The sequence below is a fragment of the Coturnix japonica genome, chromosome 26 (genome assembly GCF_001577835.2).
Source record: "Coturnix japonica isolate 7356 chromosome 26, Coturnix japonica 2.1, whole genome shotgun sequence".
NCBI classification, from domain to species: domain Eukaryota; kingdom Metazoa; phylum Chordata; class Aves; order Galliformes; family Phasianidae; genus Coturnix; species Coturnix japonica.
The window spans coordinates 3,001,758-3,026,935 of record NC_029541.1 but is presented as its reverse complement, the minus strand read 5'-3'; the positions used below and the strand labels follow the sequence as shown (position 1 = coordinate 3,026,935).

At 51.5% G+C, this 25,178-nt stretch overlaps 1 protein-coding gene across 1 annotated transcript in view; it reads left to right on the top strand.

The window, feature by feature from the left end:
- PLXNA2 (plexin A2) overlaps window positions 1–25,178 on the top strand; it is a 294,027-nt gene that overhangs the window by 232,018 nt on the left and 36,831 nt on the right. Inside the window, exons 9-14 of the mRNA XM_032449324.1 lie at window positions 7,392–7,526; window positions 18,325–18,425; window positions 20,923–21,046; window positions 21,709–21,862; window positions 21,978–22,074; window positions 23,162–23,276. Coding sequence (XP_032305215.1) covers window positions 7,392–7,526; window positions 18,325–18,425; window positions 20,923–21,046; window positions 21,709–21,862; window positions 21,978–22,074; window positions 23,162–23,276 — 726 coding nt within the window. The remainder of the gene's footprint in view (window positions 1–7,391; window positions 7,527–18,324; window positions 18,426–20,922; window positions 21,047–21,708; window positions 21,863–21,977; window positions 22,075–23,161; window positions 23,277–25,178) is intronic.

The following is a 25,178-nucleotide window of genomic DNA, read 5'->3' as shown; positions in this document are numbered from 1 at the left end:
TTCTGCCCACCCGTTGGCAATCAGGGAGCTAATTACACTGGATTAGGGTTTTTCTCTTAATTACATGAAGAATTTAGCGTGGCTGATGTTCATGAGGCTGCAGGGGATTAGGGCAGAAGCCATGTGTTTATCTACAGGTCAATTACAGCAACGAAAGCAGCAGTGCAGTGTGGCTGCAACTCTACCATCCACAAACCCCATCCTGAGCCCATCTCCTGCTGCTGATGTTGGACCATGGCTGCAATATGGGATTGGCACAATTGGGGTGAGGTGTGTGGGATGGGCAGCAATTGTGGGGCAGCCCCATTGCTGCCCATTAGTGGAAGCCCCATTAGTGGAAGTGGGGCTCCAGGCTCTGAAATTCCTTCACATTTCTGACCGAACAAGGTGATATTTGATGAGTAACACTGAAGGTTTTGGAGCCACAAGATAACAAAAAGTCGGGTTCTTCTGTTTCCTTGTAGGCTTTGGCTTCTGGTCGTGTGCACTTTGGCTCACGGTGGTGTTGTGCAGGAAGCCCGGCTCATTCGAAACATATTTCTTTCATGGTGTTTGTGATGAGGAAAGGGAATGATATTTCCTGAGGAACTTCCTGCCCCCACCTGCTGACCAGAGCTGGAGGGCAAAGCAGAGCTTTCACATGGCACCGTGAGGGCTTCTCTCTCCATAGGGAGCGAGCCCTGTGTTAACCCATCTGTCCAAGTGGCCTTTATTCCCAAGCCTTGCTGGGGCTGCTTTAACCACCTCCTTTCATTCCCTTTCCCACTGTAAGGATAGGAACTGATAAAAGCAGCAGAAGGCAGCAGGGTAAGTCGGGGAGGAATAAGGGAGGGTGGAGGAGCACATTGCAGGGAGGTGAGTGAAGCTCTTGTGATGCAGAGACACCCAGCTCATTGCTGGCTCTCCGAGGCCAACACTCAGTTTCTTTGATGGTTTCCTCACTCTGTGCCAAAACATCAAGCCTGCAAGCAGCACTCAGTGCTTCCCATTTCCCAGAGCAGCACGGAGCCGCCTCTTTAAAAATAATACAGGGATATAAAGGGAAAAGGGTGCTTATTGCTGACAAAAGAAAGGGGAAGTCGTTGCACATTGCGGCTCTTTATTCCAGGGCGACTTACTTAGAAGTGAAGAGGTTCTTTAACAGCTGCAGTGCCCCAGTCTCTCCTCTTCCATGGGGGGTAAACCTGCAGGATGCTCTCAGGCTCTGTGCTTCTAATGGGGTGTGCTTTGATGCTGTTGGAAGGTGCTGGACCGACAGCCCTGAGCTCATGCAGTTGTCTCTGCTCCCATCCCTAGAAGCCGATTCCTGAGCCCTCCATGCCAACAGATCTACCTGCAGCTTCAGCCAGGATGTTGGCACGGGGTGCTGGACCCAGTGCTGCAGGTGCACTGCAGAGGAAGGTGACCCAGCCTGGCTACCTCCCCATACCCTCTCCTAATGAACCCATCCCTTAGAAGAACGCTAATTAATTAATTAGCAGCTCATTTGCATGAGGTGGCACGTTGTTCAAGTTGTGCTACTGCAAATAGGGCTGTGACAAGGTGGGAGCCGACAGCTTTTCAAATACAAAGTCTTATAGGGGGGAATGATCTCCTGAACTGGCAGCTTTGTTCTGGTGAGCCTCTCATGCAGTAATAAATTAAAGACGTGGGGCTGCTGATTAGTCTCTGCATGGTGCCACAGTGCCACCCTCCCTGTTTTGCCTTGAAGGATCAGCTCTGCAGAAAGATGGAAGAAGGAAATAAGGGGGCAGTGCTGGTGGGGTCATGGATAGGTCTGAGTGTGCTCACAGTGCTTTGAGCTTTAGTGTCCAATGCTTGGGACATGTAGGGGATGCTGAAACAGCCGAGATCTTCAGCATCATTGTTATGAGAACCCTTGGAGTGCAGCTGAAGCTTCAGGACAGAAGGAAAGGCAGCGTTTTCTTTTTGTTTTTAACGTATCTTGCCTTCTCTGCAGATGAGCTCAGACCCTTGGAGGTGATATGAGTGAGGTCTCTCCTCACCTCAGCTGCACGTGCAGAAGGTTTGCAGCCCTCGTGCAGGGAGCAGGTGGGAAGAAAGCCCAGCTCCTGTGAGCAGCTCTGCAGCCTCAGTGCTGGGGATGTGGAGCTGAGCTCATTGGTGCTGCTTTGCTGCCAGGTCAGTGGGTTTGCCCCTTTGCTCCGATGTGCTGCACCCCAGGGAGTGCTCCTGTTTCCAGGTGGTGATGGAGTACTTAGCAACACTGCCAGAGCTGAGAAACACGTGGGTGTGAAAGACACACGCAGAGACATTTTTTGACATGAGTATTGGATTTGCAGGAACCTCAGATCTATAAATAATGTGGGTCATGATGGCTGATCAGCATGAGCTCAGGCTTGAGCTCACCGCTGTCCCCCCCCCTCACTGTGCAGGGCTGATAAACCTGTATTTGTGTCAATGGAAGGAGCATCCGTGGTACCACAGTACCCAAGAAAAAACTCCTGCTTGCAGTTCCCTTGCAATGCCTGTGCGCTGCTGGAGCTCTTTACAAAGAGCTGCTTCTCCCCAGTGATCTTTATGAGGACAGCCCAGTAGGGATCACTGAATGTATTTAATGTTTCTGCACTGCAGCTCTGGGAAGGAGGGATTTCCTCCTCCCAGGGTGAGAGGATCCTTTTGCCATAGCCACCCAGTCTGGTATCACTGTGTTTTCTGCCATGAATCTCTCCGTAGGTCTCCCCTAAAGGGGTAGGAATGAGGGTGATGCTCACCAAGACAGATGGATTCTGTCCCAGTATGGGGGAAAAAAAAATGCATAAAGAAAAGATGACAGGAGAGAAAGAGACTGGAATGCGTGGGGGCCTCCAGGTAATGAAGTTAATTGGATATGCTGATTTAAATTGAACGTGCATGTAAGGGTTGTCATTAACTTCCTCACGGACATGTCTGTGATTTAAGGGAAAGATACGTAATGGGATTATTGTTTCACTTTAAATTCAAAGGGGAGACTTCCCACGTGGAGAGCACTGTGCCCCATCACCCTGTGCTGTCCCTGAGTGCAGAGGGATGTCAGCTCCTCAGGTCCCAGATGGGAATGGGGGGTACCCAGCTTCTATATGGGAGGGAACAGGCAGTGCTGCATTGGGGTGCTACCTGGTGGTGTGAGCACAGCCCCATGCACCAGGTTTGTATCCCAGATCTGCTATGGGCTCACTGTGTGATCCCCAGCAAATCTTCACTACCCTCTGCTTTATCAATGATGTGCAAGTGGCTCTGACCCAGTCCCAGGGCATCCCAAAGCGTTCCGATGCCAGCGGTGCTCATTGGCAGCTGAAGAGGTACTTCACATGCAGAACAATTTCATAAAGGGCCTCAAGGGCTCTTGAAAACTTCTCATCTAGAGATGATGTGCAGTTTCTGTTCTGGGTTCTCCCCTCCCTGCAGCCTGTTGTGCTTGTTCCTAGTGGTGGCAGTGGCTTCGGTGTGGGCTGTTGGGTGCATTGATGCCGTGAGGAAGCGTGCTCCATCCCAGTGTCTCAGCTCGTCGGTTGGATGTGGTTATGTACAGCCCAGCTTAATTAAACTGGATTAGGAAACATAAATCCCTTCCACAAAGATGATTTGGTGGAGGAGAACGAATGCAGAAGATCTGGGCCGGTATTTATTTATCTCATCCTGTCTTTGGGATCTTCTGCTCCGCTGAGTGTCTGGCTTGTAGGAACTGCCCTCAGTGCCAGGTTGGGATAGGAGAAACCCTGCAGAACAGTGGGTGGAGGAGGAAGGGGAGGGCAGCCCAAACCTCATTGCTCATTGTGGCTCTGAGCCCTGCTGCAGCCTCAGTCCTTCTGCTGAATTTCCAGCAAAAAAAAAATCCATCCTGGAGCTTTACAGGGAAGCTGTAATGGGAAATATCCATGAGCCAAAACATGCAGCCTTAAGGAGCACAAAAAAAAGGGCAGTTCTGCAGAGATGCACCTTGGCCGTGAGGGCTGTTCTTATTTTCTGTTTCTATTTCAGGCAGTGGATTGCAGTAACGCTCCAGTGCGCATTCCCAGAGCCATTGCAGCTCTAGGAGAGGAGCCCATTTGATGCAAATGCAATGTTGTTTGATGGCATTCGCCCTCAAGGGCTGGAAATCCCAGCACGAAGGGAGCAGTCTGCAGGCTGCAGGGTTGGCTGGGCTTTGAGCTTTGTCACTATTACACACACAGAGCCAATACCCCATTGGGGTTGGATGTGATGATCTTAAAGACCTTTTCCAACCCAAATGATTCTGTGATCTCAGCACCCCCTTGGTGTTCTCAGGGCTCCTCCAGGCTGTGGTATATAGGGAGGATTTGGGATCTGCCACCCGACCAACCCAATGGGTGACTTCGCATCTGGGATGGGGAATCAGTCCCTGCAGCCATGGAATACTGAGCTGTTTTCTGGCACAAGCATTTCATCACGAGAGCCACCCTCATTGAAATGCTCATAATGAAAGCAGACAGGTAATTTAATCACGGAAAGTTCCTACAAAGAGATTCAGTGTCTTCTAATGGAAGCCTGCTGGGAGGAACTGGAATGGAATCCAAATGTGGGTACCAGCTGGGCAAGATGAATACCTGAAACCTCAGCATAATGCATACGTGGGAGCTCCACGTTGTATTAGATCCCTGAATGGCTCACGCACTTATCACCATGGGTGCTACATATACGTGCCACAATATAGTATTTTGCTAATCTCCTAAGATAATGCAGAGCTTATGCCTGCAGGCTGCATTGTGGGGGTATTAGGCTCAAAAATCTGCACTGTGCCTTTGAAGGACTGTGGTTTCCTGAATGGAAAAGCGTTCTGCTTCATCACGTGGGGGTGTTCTGCTGGGGCTGCTGCTCTGAGCCACTGCTGATATTGGGATTTGCAGATTATGTCGTTAGGTGCTTTTCAGGCCATATTTGTAAACACACACCGAGAGCAACTGAGGAAAGTGCTGTATCTGTCCCAAGTGACTTCTCCAATTCACACCTGAATGTATGAGCCCGTCTTCTGCCCTCCTGTCTCCTGCAGTGAGCGTGACTCTTGTATTGAACACCTTTGGTTTATGTTGCCAGCACTGCAGGCATCTCCCTGCACCCTGTTTTGCTGCACTCCCACCCATTGCTGCACACTGTGATTTTCTCCCATGCCTTTTCATCCTGGTTGTACTGCAAGGAAGGGCTGTGGGGACACAGAGAATAATGGCTGCCCTCAGCCCAGCCCCATCCTACATCTCCCATCAGGTTGGAATCACGATGTTGGGTCAGCTTTGCTTCCCAGGCACTCAGAAATGAGCACCCCCATCTCTCCTCCAAAGCCTCAGACCTTTATAAAGAGCACCTTTAGGGTCTGTTTCATCACCTTTACCCTTTATCTTCCCGGTGTCTGTGGCACCATGTTTATTTATGAGCATACATTTAGCTCCGGGAAGACACCTGTAAGGTAGGCAGAGGGATTATTTCTCCCTCCAGACATCAGCAAGAGGTTTCCTGCTGCAGAGATGATCCCTTTCTTCTTCCGCATGCACAGGAATCATCCTTCTTCTCGTCTGACATCATCATCTGTTGACATGGAAACTAAACTCTCAGGGAGAGAGGCAGTGAAACACCCTGGCATCACCGGGTTCACCTCCTCCTATTGCCCAGGCACTGTGTGGGGGTGCTCACAGCTGGATCTGCTGGGCTCTCACAGCTGGATACACAGCTGTGTGGGGTGTACTGCCATTGCCTGGCCATGGGATGGGGCAGAGCCAGGTGGGATGCCCCATAGAGCCCGGCTACTCAGGGCAATGCTCCTGGCTCCGGCCCTGACCACAGCTCCTGGTTGGATTTGAACTGCATGAGGCTCATCCGGTGGTATCTCTCTTCATTAGCCCTGTCTGACCTCATTACTAGAAAGAAGCTCAACGTAACGAGCTGCCGGTGCCCCCGAGGGAGGGCTGGAAAACAGTTGTTTTGTACAAAGGTTGCTGATCCTTTGTGTCTGCAGCTTCCATTCCCATCTGGCTGCTAATCAGGAGTTTGCATGGAAGCGACTGCCTCTGGCAGGGCTGTTTGTTCCTTGGGTGACTTCATGGCATTGTCCCTGTGTCCCTGGATTTGGTGCAGGATTGTGGTGGTGCCCCAGTGGGGTTTGCAGGTCCCAACTACCTCCGGTTCCCAGCGGCTCCGGAAGGGGCTGAGGTGTCTCCATTGGCACAGGTGCAATTAAAGCAGGATGTGACCCTCTTTATTTGGATTTTGCTGTCTGAGTTCTCAGGGCTTTTGAGTCTGAGGTGTCATGGGTGCCAAGCCAGCTCTCCCTTTGCTCACATTCCCTTGCCCTTCTTTTATGTCATGGAAAAGTCAGGTAAGGAGGAAAGAGATGCAGTAACTGAACCCAGCTGTGTATCCCGTGTCTCTGTATGGTAGGAGGCATCAGCAGTGCTTCCAAGAAGAGGGTTTATTTGGAGCAGGGTTCCGTGGAGCATCTCTGTGTGTGTGTGTGTGTGTGTGAGCATATTGCTGTGTTTTCTGCTGCTGTCGCACCTCTGTGACATCAGGCTCTGCCTTTAGCATCACCAGCATCATCCCCCTCCCAGCTCTGCAGCCCTGGGGTCACTGCATGGCACCAGCCTGGCACGTGGCACATGGCCAGCATCTGCAGCACCGCCGGCACCGTGTTGCAATCCAAAGGCTTTTCAAATATGCAAATCCTGGTAGGAAAGACAATGTCAACTGTTTGTTTCTCCTCCTCCCTTTCCCCTCGTGCAGCCCCCAAGGCCATCAATTATTAACTTTTGGAGGAGACAGGCACGTTCCTGGCGGCGCTGGGGATTGTCACAGCGTGGGTAGAGCTCTGCAGGCATGGAGCTGCCTGCTGGGGGTGTGGGATCTGCAGCCATACGTATGGATGTGTTAACACTCTGCTCTCTCAGTGATGCTCGGGAGGAACAGCATGGCAGCAACATCTGCCAGGGGTTGGGCAGAGGTGGTGTCTTAAGAGGCTTCTGTGGTGGTTGTTTAAGTCTTGCTCCTGATGCATTTAGAGAGAAACCATCTCTGCAATAATCTGGTTGTGCTGTGGAGTGCTGTAATCTCCCCTCCAGCTCTTGCAACTTGCAGTTGCATTTGGTGACTGCAGCCGTGGCACGTGGGTGATCTGTGTGCTTACTTACAGCACAGAGCTTACTCCTTCATTCTGTTGCAATGGGGAAATGACTTCAGATCCTGTGCAGAACGAGCCTCTGCTCTGACTCCTGCATGCACTCTGCTTGCCAGCTCCTTGCTCTACCTCCAGGTCCCAAGCTGAGGGTTGGAACGAGATCCCCTTTTCCTCACTTTATCCTCTTCCCCTCACCCTCCACCCCCAAAAGTAAAACCTGCATTTGGCTGCTGTGAAATCACCTGCAATGTGGTTGTGCTTCTTCCAGATCCGAGCAGATGGCCCTCCCCATGGTGGAATTCAGTATGAAGTGGTGACGGTTTTCAAGGACGGGAGCCCGGTGCTCCGGGACATGGCTTTCTCCATTGACCACAAGTACCTGTACGTGATGTCAGAGAGGCAGGTAAGGACCCCCAGGGGTTGAGCTGTGTGATCCCAGCTACAGAGCTCAGCTTTAGCCAGAGATTGACCTAATGCCACACACAGAGGACTGTGCTGGTTTATTGCTGTCTGCAAGTATTGGAAACCGAGCTGATCTGCTGCAGGGGAAATGTTTGGGTATCGGAACCATCGATGATCAGATAATGAGCTCCTGAGCTGCTGGCGTGGCTGCCTGCTCCCTGCAGTGAGCTTGGCAGGCTGCAGTTTTACGTAGCTTTGTCCGAGCATCCTTTATGATGGCTTCATTTTTTGATCTACCCATATATATTTTAAGTAAGGTGATCACAGCTGCCACATAGGTAACACTGAGCCTGTGCCTTGCCATCATGGCTGTGCCATCATCACTGTGCCACCATAACCCCATCACTGTGCTACCATCACTGTGCCACTTTGGCTGGGTCAGCCCCCACCTGTGGCAGCCACCCATCCCTTCTTGGCCCTTTGTGGTCATAAAGTTTTCTCTTCCAATGTTATACCACGGTATTATGAGGAGCATATCCTTAGTGTTTGCATAGCTCTTAACATAGGGGTGGTGTGAGTTGTTAGAGGTTGCCAAACCCGAAGGCTGTAGAAAGCCAAACCAAAAAGATGACAGTGGGAATTTATGGCCAGCAGTGCACAGGAGCCTGCAGCTTTGGGGAGCCAACATGGTGTAAATAAGGCAGGACCTCAGCTGGAGCACATCTCATCTGCTCCATTCTCTGAGTCAAAAACAACACCAGAAGTCCCATGCGCTGAGCCAGACTTTTGGGTTCGCTGACTGCTGAGCGTTTTATTGGCTGTTACTCACCACTGTGTAATTCAGATTTATAGAGCTGGTGCCTCGTGGGTGGTGGAGACAGGAGGAGGGTTACATCTGAGGATGTCTGGATGCCATTAAGTGGCATTGCCTTGAGTTAACCCTGTGAGTTAACGGCGAGCTTTGCACGCCCGGTGTGCGGAGGCCTCCACCTGCTGCAGGAGGGACACAGGGAGCTGATGTGCTTAATTGGGAAACAGAAGGATGTGAGGAGAATTAGCAAACAATGGAGTGCTCCTGGATTGCTGGTTTCATGCACAGCCTTCATCCCCTGGAGCTGCCCTCTGCCCTCTGGGGGTGTGTGTTGTAGCCCTAGGAGCCTCCCCACTGTCATAGTGTGGATGCTGTCAGCCCTGCTGATCCTCACTGCCCCATTTCAGGCAATCCACAACAAAACAGAGGGGGAGATGCTTTCCTTTCATTCCAGAGTGCTCTGGCTGGAGCCTGATGGCTGCAGAGAGTCGGTACCATGAAGAGGAGAGAGGTCCAAACTGAGGCTGTGAGCAATGAATGGGAATCGCCCTTGGAAGTACTGAGTTTGCACAGCTCAAATGTATCCTGCAGTCTGAAGATCTGGAATAAGATGGAAATCTGCCACAGTGAAATGGCAGCGGAGCAGCTGTGCTGAGAGTGAGCTGGGGAGGGCTGCCCAAAGTCTGTGGTTTCTAAGAAAGAAATAGGATACTTGCCTATGGCAAAACTGATCCCATAAACACTGAGTTTCTGTGGGGTTCAGCAAGGAGATGTGCTCCCATGGCACAGACTGGGAGCAGTCCTGAGCTCTGTGCTGCTGTGGGGTGGGAGCAAGTCATTGCATGGGTGCAGCACTATGCCTTGCACTGTGGTTGTGCACAGATGCTTCCGGCACATCCATGTCACTTCTGTGTTGATCCCACCGACCTCCGTGCTCAGAGCAGCTCCGTGCTGAAAGCAGAGGGAAAGCATTTGCTTCATCCCAAAATCTAGAGCTCAGTCCTTCCCCACTCCCCCTGGCTCCCATCCCAGCCCTGTCTGCTTCTCTCCAATTTATCTGCAGTCCTTTGGAGCTCTCCTTGAGCCTTTCATGTTCCCCTGCCAACTCCTTCCAAAGCAGAATATTTGACATTTGATTTCACTCCCACAAAGCACAGAAGCAACAGTTGCACAGCCTGGTCTGGGTGGTGGGGGGGGAGGAGAATAAAGAAACTTCGCATTCATCCTCTTAGCACCAATTCTTTAGCTACATGATTTAGAAGTGCTCATTAGGACTGCATGGGGATGCCCTGTGTAAAGCAGGAGGTCCTTACAGATCTGTGTGCCTGCAGCTGGCCCTTGGGTGTCTGAGCTTTACAGCATCATCCTGCAGCCCTCCCTCCTTCCTGTACATCACCGTGGCTGTAAGGATAAGCTGTCTCTCCATCTGCTCTGCTAGCAGTGAAATATTTGCTTAGCAAATGCCCCCGTGTCAGGAGCTGCAGAGTTGCAGGAGCCACCGGGGATGATTTGTTTCACCATTCCCTGTCCTGTGACCCCACGCTGCGTAACTCCTGAGCAAAGGGTGTTGTGTTGAGCTGAGCTTTCTGGGTGTCGATGGAAGGGAGAGCACTGCCAGGGTGATTTAAAACAGCTTGGAATCAGAGTGAGGAAAACAAATCCATCAATTCGGGGGGTAGAGATGCTGTAAGTACTGATGGTACCCAGAAAAAGAGTGAGAAAACACGATAAAAAAATGCAAGAGATGTGGATGAGAGGGGATGGATTCACCCCCTGCAACACATGCAGCCGTGCAGGGCTTGTTCCGCTTTCTCCCTGTAGTCAATTAGAAGTAATTAAGAAATGTAGGTACAAGCTTGTGTGGGATCATTAACCATATCTATGTGATAAGAAGGATGTGCTAATGGATGCTGGTTGACCAGAAGGCTGCCGTGTCTTGGGGCTCTGAGGCTCAGGAACATCCTACAGAGCTGCTGGCATGTATGGTCAGCCACCAGGAATCTGAGGGCTCAGAGTGAAGGGCAGACAGCTTTGGAGTAACACACACTTGATAAGTAAACTTCCCTGCAAGAAGCAGCAAGAAACCACCCCTGTGGAAAAACTCAGCGTCAGGGGTCGCTGGGTTTGTTTTGCTAATGGGATGGATTTCAGACGCCGCTCACACGGCTATTGCTTTCAAGTGCTTGCAAGGTTTGCTCGCAGGGTTTGTTTGTTTTGGGTTGGTTTTACTTTGTATTAAGTCTATTTTTTCCCCTGCCACTCACAGCCGCAGGGTTCCCATGTATGTGCTTCCCTTTGCCATTCCTCCCCATCCACAGACCTATTGTTTAATTTTCAGGCAGGCAACCGCAGTCCTGAAATCCTTCCAGGATTTCCCTGCATGCACGTACACATACATTGATCCCCTGCTCAGAACACTGGTGTGCATGGGACAGCTGCAGTGCAGAGCAGCTGCTCTGACACCATGTGCTCCAGCTCTGCTTGCTGCTGGGGCTCCATTTGGGCATTGCATTGCTGTGCCCCCAGTGCATCCTGCAGAACAGAAGGGGTGACCTATGGGTGCAATATCAGAGCCCCCCATCAAAGCAAGCTGGGACTTCTGATGCATGATGGACAAGCTGAAGCCTTGCTGAGCTATGGGGGGTTTTGCCCCCATTGGTCTCAGATGACCCCAGCAGGGCTGCAGCAGCACTGAGGATGCTTAGGGACATGCTCAGAGCTCTCTGTTCCTCTGTCTCTCTATCAGAGCTGTTTAAAAGTCCCCCCCCCCCCATGCTGCTGTGGCTGTGTTACCCCAGCAAGTGAGTCTGGTGAGGAGGGGAACGGTTCACACATAGAAACATAACTCACAATATGGTGAGAGGAGCCCTGAAATGGCACAAATTATTCTACTTTATACTTTAATTAGTTTGAATTAGCAATGGGAATAGCTGCATAAAATGATCCAGTGAAGGGTGAAATGGAAAAAGGGATACGGTGTTGAGTATCACTTTATTATTATGAAGTTTGCAGGAAGAAAGAGCAGGCGATGAGCTGCTGGTTGCTTTGCTGATGGGCTCCGAGTGCTTTGCAGGGAGGTGGTGAGGACTGTGCACAGAGCCCAGGGCTGCTCCATCCCTGCTCTGGGGGCAGTGCAAAAACAGATTGGTTGGGCTTTGGCCTTCAGCCTTTGTATTATTCTTTGTTTCGATTCAGATCACATGGGGAAATAAAGCTCTAAGCGCGGTTTCTTGCAATAACACTGAAATGAGCAGAGCCAAAACACACAGTCAGTTCCAGCCCAAACCTCAGGATACACCAGCCCAGCCTGTGGGATCCCATGGCCGTCCCATTGGCACCACTTGAACAACAGCTCTGCAGCTGGAAACCACATTCCCACCAAAGCATTAGGAAAGATTTCAAATGATCAGGGTGGAAAAAGAATGAGTTCCTGTGGATTCCAGACAGCTTGGAAGTGATGCCCGTGCCCCGGGGGAGGTGGCTGTAATGGTGTTTCAAGCTGGGACTGCATATAAAAGTTAAGGCTGGTTGCAAAGCAGAAAAACGCAGCTTGTGGGTTTTGTTCTCACTTTTTGCTGCTCCTTCCTCCTCCACAGCAAAATGTTTGCTCTGTAAAACTGCAGTGAAGATGCTGAGGTTTTCCAGAGCATTGTGCATGCAGCCCCCCAGAGCTGCAGCCCGTGGGAGCTGCAATTGCTCCTCATTTCTGGGCGATGTGTGAGGCAAAAGGAGCCCCATGAATAATCTGCTGTTTGTCTTAGCGGCGTGCAGGAATGTGCCCAGCAGACTAAACACAACAGGGCCAAGAGCAGGGCAGGCACCAGCAGTGCCCATGGTGGGGGCTGAAGGCCCCCAGGTCCTTAAGCTTATAGCACAGCACCATTCTTCAGTGTTCCAAAGCTGGATGGGTCCATCCATGGCACAGTTTGGGTTGTTACAGAGGCTTCATGGGTGCCAAGCTGCTGCTGTGGATATTAATGTATTCTGGGGTTTGTTCCTCCAAACTTCTTGACCTTTGGCAGTGTCAGCCTGCTGGTTACAGTGGTTAAAAATGGAGTTCAGGTAGGATTTTGTTGTTTGTGCCTCGAGGTGTCTCTGCTACATAGAGCATCTCCGTGGCACTCTCAGTCCCATGTACATCCATCATGGGATGGCTTTTAACCCAGGAGGTGGCAGGGAATGGCTGAGCCTCAGGCTGTGGTCATCTCTGAGCACTGCACCCAGCCAGGCACAGCTGCTTGGGACTTGGCACAAGCATTTGGGTATGTGCTGGGAGCTTGTATGGGAGCACTACCATGCCCAGCCTTCAGATGGGACAGAGCGTTGTGTGCTCAGAGCTGAAGTCAGAGCTGTGGGTTGGCTTCTGCACGGACTGCGTGTGATGAGCACTACTCTGAAGTTCTGCCACCAACAACAATGACACATTCCCTCCTCCCCTCACTGGCTCCACTTCACAGTGTGTCTATCCACTTTGTCTCACAACACATATTTATCTGCTCGATGCCCTGGTGGCTGTTTAATTGGCACTCGTGCTTCCTTTCAAGCAGAAATAGAGCTGAGTGCAAGAGCAGCACGTGGGCAGGACGGAGCTGTGCTCCCATCACAGCAATGGGACTTGGAGATGAAAAGGAAGCATGATGCCATGGGATGGCCACAGCCAAGGGACACTGAGGGCACAGCCCCAGCTATGTGGGTCACCCCATGTCCCACAACCAGTGCTTGGTGCTGCAGCTCACAAAGGATGCTGCACCGTCTCCTAGCAAGGCACAGCAGCAGGTTTTTCCCATCCCTTTCAGCAGTGACTCACAGGCAACTGTCAGTGCTTTGGGTGCTATTAATATCTCCACAAGAACACGATGATAAGTGGTCTGGTTTTTGGATGGGTGTGAAAATAACTCCTCTTCATGTGGCCAGGCCGTGGTGTGAGCTGGCAGACAGCACTGCCCACAGAGGGAACTCACTGAAATCCCTTGCATCTAAAAAGAGCTGACCACACTGGAACTGTGATATTAGAGAAACTGTGCCAGAAACAGCATTGCTGTGACTGCAGTGTGCAGGGTCCAGTTGCTAGCTACAAGCGGGCTGGGTTTTTCCATGTTGGGTCTTTGCTGTTGGTGTACGTGGCACATAGCTTGGGGAGCATCCCTGCAGAACAACAGGGCTGGGATGTGAATATGGTGTAGGTGTGGGTCAGCTTCAGCAGGGGGAGTTTGATGGGGGTTCTGAATGCTTCTATAGGTGCTGCCACCACCCCCAATGCAGACAGAGCCCACTCCAGCAGCCCCGCACTGCTGTGGTTCTGCATTGTAGTGGGAGTGGTGCTAGAGGAAAGGTGAGGATGTCATCGTGATCCCAGCTGGCAATTTCCTATCCTTTCTTAATGGACTGGACGTGGTCCCCATAACCATAAATTTTCCTGGCTTGGGTCAGTCGAAATCGGAGACTTAATGCTAGAGATGGGCACATTTTGGTTTTATTTTTGCACTCTGTGTAATCACATTGATGGCAGCGCTGTAACAGTCCTGAATTATGGGTGACCAGAGAAAAAGAAGGCATCTCCTCCACTCCCCATTGTTATTGTCTCCGGGTGCAAAGCAAAATGTGTAGGCTCCGGGCTAGATTGTGTAAATCTCGTTAGAAAACCATTCCCAGCTAATGAAACCCTGGGAGAGAGGGATTTGCTTTCCCAGCCTCCAGCCCGGTAGCAAGGCTGGAATCAATCCATTGCAGCGCTGTGCACTCGCTCCCCTCTCCCACACTGTGTGCTGCTGCAGCCGCGGGTCAGCGATTTGTTGCTTCTGCACCTGAGCTGTTCCCAGTGACAATTACCTCCTCGGAAGCAAACTATGAAATAAAAACCACGGTGCAAAGCAAGCTCACCTGTCTTCACTCCGTACAGGGGAAGCAGCGAGCAGACGTGTAAATAATTGCGCCTTCCCCGCCGTGTGCCTGCTCGCAGCCCTGCTTGGCAGCGTGCATTAATTCAAGGCACCGGCGCTGCTGGGGAGAGCGGTTGGAGTGAAGGATCTGAGCTAAACGTGTCTCATCTACCCCTGTTTGTGCAGCCTGTGAATGTGCCAGAGCCACAGATCTCACTCGGGGTCGGGTTTGTTTGGCTGCGACTTCTTTGCTCCAAGTGAGGGTTTAGCAGCACCCACGGTGCAAAGTACAGTGCGCTTTGTGCTCTGTGCTTGATGGCCACCACGGTGGTTGTTGGAGTCTGGAGTGTGTCTGCTGTGTTAGTGGTGTTTGTGCAAGGAGCAAGCAGAGCTCTTGCAGTGCTGGCTGCTGATCAGCAGCCTCAGTGTTGCACTGATCAGGGAGGTTTGGGGAGCGGGCTTGCTGCTGTTGGGTCCTGGCCTATTGGGGCATCACTGCCTTGCAATGAGCGCTGTGCTCTGCGACCTGGGAATTGTGCTGTGCAGCACAAAGTGCTGCTGGACACGAGGTCATCTGTGCCTGTTTGTCAGCGAGGTTGGAGAGCACAGCCCTCTGTGCAGCTGTGCAACAGCTGAGGTGGAATTGCGCTGGTGAGAAAGCATGCGGGCAATGGCTGTGTTGTTCTGTCTTCTGTCTCCCGCCTGTCCCCATGAACAGAGGGGATCCTGTGTGTGTAATGCAGTCTCTGAAGGTTTGAATACTTTCTTCTGCTCTAACTAATCTTTTTAAATGCTTGACAGCTTCGTGTTCTGTAATTGAATGCATTTTATTTAGAAAATAACATTTAGTGCCACTTTGGATTTCCAATTATTCTTCAGACGGGCTTATGAGGGCCTGACGCCTTTCTCATTTTGATACTCACAAATGATGGTAACATCAGAGCAAGGAAACAGCAAATTGCTGTTTGCTGGGCTTGGGGGGAGCAGCAGGGCCACGCTCAGCATCAATCCATGGAATGGAATGGCAGCATTGCACCAGCAGCAAACATGCCATCACCCTGTGCTGCTGCTTTGTGCAATTGCCTTTCCTTTTCTTGATGCCTTGTGCCACCTCTGCAGGTGAGAGCAGAGGGACAATGCTCCTGAAGTCAATGGCAAATAGGGCAGGAGGGCACCACTACAGTGGTTCTGCTGCTTCATCCTCATTGGGGTCAAAGCAGCCCTGGCCTCAGTGCTCAACACTTGCACTGTGTTGTGCCCGGCATCTGGGAAAGGAATGTTGAGGTCTGCTGTGCAAACCAGCTGCTGTCTGAGCAGGCTTTTGTTTCCACTGTAAATCTGCTGTAGGGAATGATTTAACCTCTATTTATTCTTTTCTTTGTATCGTTTCATTAAATAAGATTGATATAGGTTTAGCACTGGAAGGATCGCCCATCCCCTGGGCTGGGGGCAAAGCTGAGCTCATTGCTCCTTCCCTTGTCCCTGTTTCACCTGTTGTTTCAGGGCTGAAAACACAGAGGCTGCCTTTCATCCCCAGCAGATAAATGCCACCAAGCACCCATGAACCACCTATCCCCGATCCCTTCATTAGCAAAGCTTCTGATCAGGTTCATTTCACAGTCCCTGGGTGGAAAGGAGAACACTGTGCATTGGACACAGAGTGCATTGCTGCGAGCAGCAGCTTCCAAGTGTGCAATGCTTGGCTCCTGCACAGAAATACAAGGACTCGGTGCAGTGATTGGGACCAGCCCTATGCAGCAGTTGCCCTTAATACTGGAGATGTGCTGGAAATGCTGCCTGGTGCTCGAGAAGGGAGGAGGGGGAGCTCCCAGCCCCACTCTCAGCTCTGCAAGGTCTGCTCTCCCCCTGGGGAGGGATAAGCCTTGCAAGCGCTGGGGAGGGAGGAGGAAATGTCTTTTAACAGTAAATATGGCCTTGTTATTTATCAATGCAGAGTAATTGAAGTAATTTCATGTCGTTTTTAAATGCAGTGCCTAGGGATCTAATCTATCTGTCTAATATTAATGGGTAATATTTGGTTGCCTCATTCATTCATTACTGTTTTCATTAAGGCTCTAATCCCATTTAGGAGTCTGTTTGTCATGTTAAACTCCTCTGTTTTATCTTAGCCTGCCACGATCCTTTTAACAACTTCACTGAATGCATGAGCTGTGGGCTGGCAGCTCAGGAGGGGCTGCAATGTGGGGAGACAGGAGCAGAGAGATGAGGGCAAAGCAGCAATTTCAATAGGCACAGCCCAGCACCAATTGTCTGCTGAACTCCGAACTATAACACCAGGCATCCCTCCAGAATGCTGCACAATTCCTTTCTCACAGCTTGCCTGCAAAATAGAGAGGGAAAGAAGCTTGCACTTAATAATTATTCATCTTAATTCATTTCCTGCTCTTAAAACATGTTGGTGGCTGCAGGGAACGTGCTGTGAGTCGCACGGCACAAGGCGAGAGCTGGACGTGGGCCATGGACTGACACGAGATGAAAGTTCACTGCATCGCTCTGATCCCTGCACTCATCCCCACCTGAGCCCAGACATTTTGGCCTTTCATCCTTATTAATTAGTTCCCCAGAGGTTTGGGCTAATGAGCACAAAGGAGGGTTCCCAGCAGTAGGGAAGTCTCGTGTTATCCCTTTGTCAGAAGTTGGTGCCAGTGTTTGGAGATGGCCACTGCTGGTGGCTGTGGTGATGCACAATGGGTTGAAGCCAACAGCAGCACACCCCATTGTGCTCACCCTACATAGGAAGCATCTGAATCCCTGTGCTCCACCACTTCTCACCCTGCCAAGGTGCTGATGGGGTCCTTCCAGCAGTGAAGCCACACTCATTGCCAGTGTGGATCAGAGTTGAAGGGACTCTGTCTACATGCTTCTTCAGTGCTGTAATTAAAGAAACCCCCATAGCCATGGACACACAATCCCTGTGCCCTCTGCCACTGTCTGCCCAATGCTCCCCTCCCCTGCTACCTTGATGTGTTCACAGCTGGGATCAGAGAACTGATGCTCCTGCCCACAGCTCTCCTGCAGCAGCACAAAGCGGGAGCATTGTTGCATGAATGAAGACAGAATCACAGTGGAAAGTTCATCAAGCCCGAGCTCCTGCTGGCTGAGTGATGGATAGCTTTAATTACACAGAGCTGGCCAGCACCTCCCCATTCAACACCGATTTCCCTTGAGCTGTGCAGTGCAGTGGGGATGGGGCATATGGACTGAATGAGACCCCGCTCCCCTGCATTCCTCCCTGCACATCTCTGCAGCACTCTGTGCAGCCAGGCTGTGTGCATGCATTGCTCCCAGCTCCCCCGCACTCATCCCGCTGTGCTCCAAAACACACAGCCCCAACCCCTGCACCATTTTTGTTGTAGGCAAAGCTGTCGAGTAGGACTCAGGAAACAAGAAGAATAGCAGCCCTATTGGTGTCATGTTTAGAGAGGAACTGGGTTCTCACTGTGTCAACAGCACTTGGCGTGACAGCAGCCTTTGTGGGATGCACACTGCTCCTTTCAGGGCTGCCCAGCTGCTGCCAGCCGCAGTCCGGCCCCGCGCAGGAACTGCTCTTTCCCTGCCTACTTGCATATCTGGTTCCCTTCTTCTTTTGTGGAAGAAATGTTATGCATACACCAGTTGGAGGGATCCCAAAGCACGAGCAGGGAAATCGCTTTTGCTATTGGGATTTGTGTGTGTTTATGAAGCATACAGGGTCCTTGAGTTCCCCCAGCACTGGGGAATCCAGCCAAAGCTTGCTAGAACTTTACATCATCATTAAATGGGGGTGGTAAAGAGTGGCCAAAAGATTGAGGTGGAATTGGATGTCTGGGGTCAAGCGATGATCCATGGCCTAATCGCTGCATTTGAGCCTTTGGGGTTTTTAATGCTGAGCAATGGATCAGGATTGTGTTGTATCTCAGTGATGTGTCCCACTGGGCTGGGTGAGCTCCTAACAGTTCAGCACATACTGTTGGCCTAATTCTACACAGGTGTCATCCTGAGCTCCGAGTCTATGAATTGCTTTTGTGTTGCTTAACCCACCTCCCCCAACGCAGCTGCTCTGTGCCACCAGACCCACTGAGGCTGTGCTTGTCCCTTGTCCCTTCCAGGTGTCCCGTGTGCCCGTGGAGTCCTGTGAGCAATACACGACCTGTGCAGAGTGCCTGAGCTCGGGGGACCCACACTGCGGCTGGTGCACCCTGCACCACACGTAAGTCAGACCATGGCAATGAAGCACCTCTCAGCAGCATCCAGTGCAATGATGCAAAATGAGGCTCAAGTCCCTCCAATCCACCCTTCCCTTCCCCTGAGTGTTTCCTGCATTGCGGCTTGAGTAGCATTGAAGATCCCTGAGCAGATTCCTTCTTTAGGAGGGTGGATTGCACGCAGCACGCAGGGAGGTACCATGGGACAGAGCACAAAAAGCAGAATTGAAAGCTGGGGGAGCAGAGCTGTTGCGTTTTGCATGTTCCCCATTGCTCGAGCTGCAGTCCCTCCTAATTAATGGGGAATTTTTAGAAGCAAGTGATGATGTGAGCAGGACTTTGGAATGGAGAGCAGCACCCCATTGAACAGAGCTGGAAGAGCTGCTGTAACGCAGCGTGGTGAGGGCAGGGAGCAGCAGCAGGGAGGGCTGTTCCCAGGGGCACTGCTGGAAATGCACTCTGCATTCAGGAGGTGTTTGGGCTCATTCTTTCACCCACCAGCAGAATTCTCACTTCCTATGGCGGAAGGGGGGACCACCGGGCAAACACTGATGGGGGGAGGAAGGGCAAACCCGGAGGATACAGAAGGAGAGGAATAGAAATCCCTTCGGCCCTATGCCAGCTTGCAAAGCAGCCCCCTTACATGCATGGAAATCAGGGCGGAGGCAGAGCAGAGTTCAGGGCCTTGCACAATGACGCTTGGCCACATGCCTGAGCAGCAGGTGTTGGAGGGAGCGAGAGGAGGAAGGCAGGCTCGAATGCAAAATCCGGCCTGGATTAGGGACTTGTGTGCTTTGGGGTGCAAAACAGCTTCCAGTGCCCACCAGGGTTTGCAAAGAGTTGGTGCTGCATTCAGGGAAATAGGGCAAGACCGTTGCAAGAGCATCCCTGGTGCACACAGCCCCAGTGCCATGCCTGCACTGTGCCCCCATGGGTCCATACAGGCTGCAGGTGGGTTGGGTGTATGTGCCTTTGCTGCTGCTCCTTGCACGCCTGTAGCAACCCCTCTGCAAGGATCAGCGAGTGCTTTCCCGTTGCTAATGAACTGCATCTTCATGAACCACCTGGGAAGCAGGTAAAGGTTGTTATCTTCATATTGCAGAGAGAAAACTCTCAATGTCAAGAGGAGAGCAGAGTGCTGTTTGCTCTGCCCACTTGGCTGTGACATTTGGGCATTAGCATCCTCCCAGCCAACACTTTCTTCCCTGATGTCAATTCTCAGCCCTGCACTTCCTGCTCTGCTTGAAGCAACGATCATGTTCTTAGCCTTTGTCTAAAGCTGTAAATAATTGAGTTTATCTTGCTCTTCCTGAAGCCTCTGTCGTATTTGTTGGGAGGCCTCAAGCACTGAAGTGTTTGTATTTCATTTGTCATCTTTCTCCTCTAACTCGTGCATGTGTTCCCCTCCTGCCAGCTGCTCCAGCTGCTCGTGGCTCAGTGAGGGCAGGCTGGGATGCTCCTGCTGTGCTATAAGGGCTGCCAAAGCATCCATTGTGGGTTCTGGATTGTAAACAGCATCGCATTGGATGTGTGAGATGGATGCAGGGAGCAGTGCCTGCTTCAGGTGTGCTGTTGTCAGAGCCCTGTGTTAGGGATTCAGGCTCCACTTTGTGGCCTGTGAGACTTGAATAGAAGTGATGCTCAGGAGTGAAAGCATCTGTGGGGATCACAGCAGTGCACACGTATGGGTGATTCCATGGCACGGAGCTGCAGGGCAGGAGGAAGGCTCTCTCCTCCTCCTCTCATTCAAGTGGTTCCTTTGGAGCAAGCAGAGACCTCCAGGAGATCATTAAAGACTCTTTAGCCCCCAAACCCGCAAGGCTCTTCCATATGCTGCTCTCTGCAAGTCTGTTATTGTCTACAGGCCTATTTATCTCTGTTAGGGCTGTTGCCATAAATAGTATGATAAAAAAAAGAGCCATTCCAGCGAGTCAATGAGATAAAGGCTCCAGTCAAGAGCTCACTTTAAAGCTATCTCAGAGATTCACTTAAACCTCAATAACTCTTCCTTTGGCAGTGTTCATATTTAGCTCCATTATAGTCCAAAAAAAGGGGTTGAAGTGAGCAGCAGTGTGTGCCGGGTGTCACTCTGGGTGCTGGGAGGGGACAGGATGAACTTTGCTTGTCTTATTGGAACACTGATGGCACTTGGGGCTGTTGGCAGTGCCTGCATCCCCATCATGATGGTGAGTGGGGTCTCAGACCATCACTGAGTGAGAAGTGATGAAGTGAGTTGGTTAATGAATCAGAAGGGCACTGTGTCACCTGCTGCCAAGAAGTGGGTTTTAAAGAGACAGAGTTTACCCAAATGACATGGAATAGAAACACACACCCCCCAACGTCTTAGCCCAATTCTGCATCAGCATTTCATTGTGCTCTGAGGCCACCTGCCATAGGAAAACAGGCATCATGGGGTGCATTCCTCAGGGTAGGAACAGGAAGGATTTGGGAACGATGTGCATTGCTGTGTGCTGACGTTGTGCATTGCCATGTGCTCCCCAGGTGCTCCCCACGGGACAGCTGTGAGCGGGCCGATGAGCCTCATCGCTTTGCCGACAGCATCGGGCAGTGCATGAGCATCATGGTGCAGCCCAGCAGCATCTCCGTGTCGCAGCACAGCCTGCCGGTAAGCTCTCTGCTCTCCTTCCAGCCTTTCTTCCCTTTCCACTGCACAACTGTTTTCCCATGAAGTCAGGCTTGCAGAGGGACGGGTTTAGGAGAGCCAGGGGTAGAGAAAGGGGGGTATAGGGATCACAGCAACAAATTCCCCCTCCCCCGTGGGCCCCAACTCGTGTTTCTCTTGGTCTGGTTTCATGAACTGTTGAAAGGAAAGGCTTTGTTTCCCCATGAGCTGTGCCCAGTGCTGACTCTCTGGACCTCCCAGCTGCTTCTCCTGAGCTCCTGGTGCCCGTGGATGGGCTGTGGCAGCTGCAGCCTCTCCTGGGGCTGTGCTATATGGGGAGCTCACTGCTGCTGGCTGTGCAGGTTCTGAGGGTAGCAGGGGTTTTATGGAACAAGCAGCTCCCTGAATTGCAAAGGCTCAGCGAGGTGTTTGTGTATCATTGAATGACATCCAGAGGGACCTGGAGAGGTTCAAAAATTGGACCCATGAGAACACTGTGAGATTCAACAAATCCAAGTGCAAGGTGCTGGCTCAGGGTAATCCCAGGGCTGTGTACAGAGTGAGATTTGAAGGGCTCAGCCGCAGCAAAGCAGCAGTGCTGACTGCATGCAACAGGTCAGGGCTGTCCCACTAACACACTGCTGCTGTTCTGTGCCCCTGTGCAGCTCAGCCTGCTGGTGAGTGATGCTCCAGACCTGGCAGCCGGTGTCACTTGCCTCTTTGGGAACCTGACAGAAGTAGAGGGCCAGGTGGTGGGCAGCCGAGTTGTGTGCATCTCACCGGCTGCAAGGGATGTCCCGGCCATACCCGTGGATCAAGGTGAGCAAACAGCTTTGGGTTGTTCCCCCATTAACATCACTATCCGTGTCGGAGGGTTTGTGGCTGTATTCCCCCATTACCTCTGGGCACTGACTGGCTCTGTGCTGCTCTGCAGACTGGTTCGGTGTGGTGCTGCAGCTGAAGTCGCAGGAGACTGGAAGAACGTTTGTCAGCACGGAGTTCAAGTTCTACAACTGCAGCGCCCACCAGCTGTGAGTGCCCACCCTTCATTATGGAGTGCAGGGGGGGAGGAATCCTGGTGGGATGGGGTGCACCCTCCAGCCAGGTGCTTTGTACCTGCTGTGGATGGAAGCTCCAGCTCTCTGCTCTCTGAGCAACCTGCAGCTCTTCTGCCTGCTGAGACAGAGGCTGCAGGAGCCTGAAAAAACCTTAACCTGCTGGTGCCCCCAAGCTGCTCCATCCTGCAACTGTGAATGTGGATGTTCTCCCATTGCAGGGCTCAGCTCTCAGCTCTGCTTTTGGAGCACAGTTTGCTGCCTGGTAGGAGATTAGAAGTGCCAGCGTGGGGTCACTGACAGCCTTTCTGCTCTGGATTTGAAGACTTGAGCTATGGGAAGTTCCCTGCTGCACTTGGAAGAGGGCTGTGTGCTCTGATGAGCTTGGCTGGCATAGGGTTTTTCTAGGCATGCATTCAATGTATTTTTGAGCCACCACACACTGCAGAGGCACTGGGATGAAAGAAGCCCTGAGGGTTCTCCAACCCCAACTGCAGCCTCTCCCAGTGGTCTGAGTCCCCTGCTCCAGTGCCTCCTATTGTGCTGCAGTTCTGCACAGCTCTGTTCTTGCCCCCTGTCCCTCAGTGACAGCATTCCCTCCTCCTGCCAACACTGCTGGCCTTGTCTGCATCCTTGCTGGGTCTTTAGGTTTGACTGAGAGGTGACTTCATAGGACCCCTGTTTTCTCCTCCATGTGGAGGTTTGGATCAGAAGAGGCAATGCATCTTTTCTGTCCCTTGGCTCCATCTGACCATGCCTTTCTCAAAGCTCGTGTTTGGAGATAAAGTGAGAACACGGTTGTAAATGCTGTAGCACTTGCATCATCCTGAACTCATCATCAGCGAGTTCAACAAGGGCACGAGCCGGCCATGCAGGAATGAATCACAGCATGTGAAAAGCAGAAAGGAGTGCAGGCCTGAACCAATGCAGGGTGGGATGGATTGATCAGAGACCTTTCCCTGCAGCATGGCAGATCAAGCAGGGGGGCAGCTGTGGCTGCACAGCAGCATGCATAGGGACTATTCCCAACGTGGTAACCCCTCCCTTTTCTTTTCCCCCCCAGGTGCCTCTCCTGTGTGAACAGTGCTTTCCGCTGCCACTGGTGCAAGTACCGCCACCTCTGCACCCACGATCCCACCATCTGCTCCTTCCAGGAGGGACGGATCAACGTCTCAGAGGTACCACACTCTGCCTTCAGCTCTTTCTTGGTTGCTTTTGCTGTGGCACCGTGAGCAGAACCAACACTGTGAGGCCGTTTGGCTTCTGGTTTTGCATCTGGAAGTGCAGCTGCAGCAGGAGCACAGCAGCCGAGTGCTGGTGCAGCACAAGTGATGTGCCGCAGCCTGAATGCTGAAGCTTATCCTGCCTTCAATAACGCGGGTCTGCTCAGGTTCAGTAATAACCGTAATTAATCTTTTAATTGCTGTAGTGCTTTCCTTTGGGATCTCAGGGGCTTTCTGAAGCATGCAGGGATCTGCCCAGCAGTGAGTGCAATGCAGAGCTGCTGGTGGGACTTGTGGTGCTTCATTCTGGGGTTGCTGGCAGTTCTGCAGCTGGAGCTGGAACCCAACTGCAAACTGATTAAGAAAGGAATTACAGATGCAAAGAGCCCCAGACTTTGGAAAAGAGAAGTGCTTCAGGTTCCAGCTTTGAGAACCAGGAGCTCTTAGCAGTTAATAAATGGTGCGGGGCTCAATTCCAAAACTACTTTTAACACTGAGAAGGAGGCAAAGCCCATTATCAGCTTTGCCAGATCTTCTGTGTTTCCTGAGGTAGAGGGGTCCGTGGAGGAAAAGAGTTTGTTAGTACAGATTCCTGATCAAAGTTACCACCAACCCTGAGGTTTGGGACCTTTGCATCTTGTCTGCTTCCTTACAGCTGTACCCCAGCAGCAGTGGGGCTGAGACAGAGATACATGATGTTCTGCTGTGCTTTCATAGAGCAGATGCAGCTGGGCAGGGACTGGTCCCGGTCGTCCTGCCCTTACAGAGCTGTGGTTCAGATGGAGGACACATGGGGATGAGATGAGCAATGCACGGTACCAACCCCATGCCACCCCCAGTGGGGATCATGGGATGTACTCACAAAGTGCTGTGAAGAGCCTCATGCAGGGTACAGACATCCAAGGAGAAGTGTCTGCTCTGGGGACAAACCAAAAGCTTTCCCAGTCCAGTTCAAAGCCGAGAGACTTGCTTTTAAGATAACAGGAGAAAGCAAAACCTTTGCTTTCGCTTCTCTCAAGGGGTGCGTGTTGTTTCTTTTCTTCTCCTTCACACTCAAAGCGTTGCCCCTCTTCCCAGGCTGTACAGTCAGAGTTCTCACTTTTATAGCTCTTCTGCCCCAGGATATCAGGAGTGTTTGACAAGTCTCTGCTAAAGTAGGACACGTCCACTTGCTTTGCTCCAGGAGCGCGTGGGACTTCCCAGCAGTCAGACCTGTGCCCATCCCTGCTGGGCTGATGGGCCATCACAGCTCCAAGGCTTTGTCTTCCCCATCCTTTCAAGTTCTTAGCCAGGATGTTATACAGTAATATAACACCTAGCGATGACTTTTGATAAAGGCAAACAATAATGATATAAATACTCCACTGCTCATCATGACTTCTCTGCACCTCTGAACACGCAAGCAAAGCCAGCCAACCACCCAAACCCAAGTGTTTGCTTATTTGAGGTGAATGAATGGCCATTCATGTACACCAGATGCTCCTAATGCCCTTACTATGGACACTCCACTGCTGCATCAAATAAGTGCCTCCTGAAGAGCTTCCCCCCCCTAAAGCAATTCCAGTCCCAGTGTCCTCAATGTACTGCCCAAACATCTGTGCTTATCAGCATTGCTCCCTTTGAGTCCCAAGGTCTGTTGTGCACAGAGTCTTCTGCACAGCTTCAACCCCCTGGGGTCACACGTGGAGCTCTGTGCCTGTAGCATCATGTGATCGTGTCCTTGGGTTTGGGTTTGTTCCTGTGTGGTTCGTGGCTGTAGGATGTGTCGCTGTAAATGTACGAAGCACAGAGATGAAGAGGAATGTGGACGCAGATAGATTTGTACACCCATCTCAATGGAAGGCTAGAACCAAATAA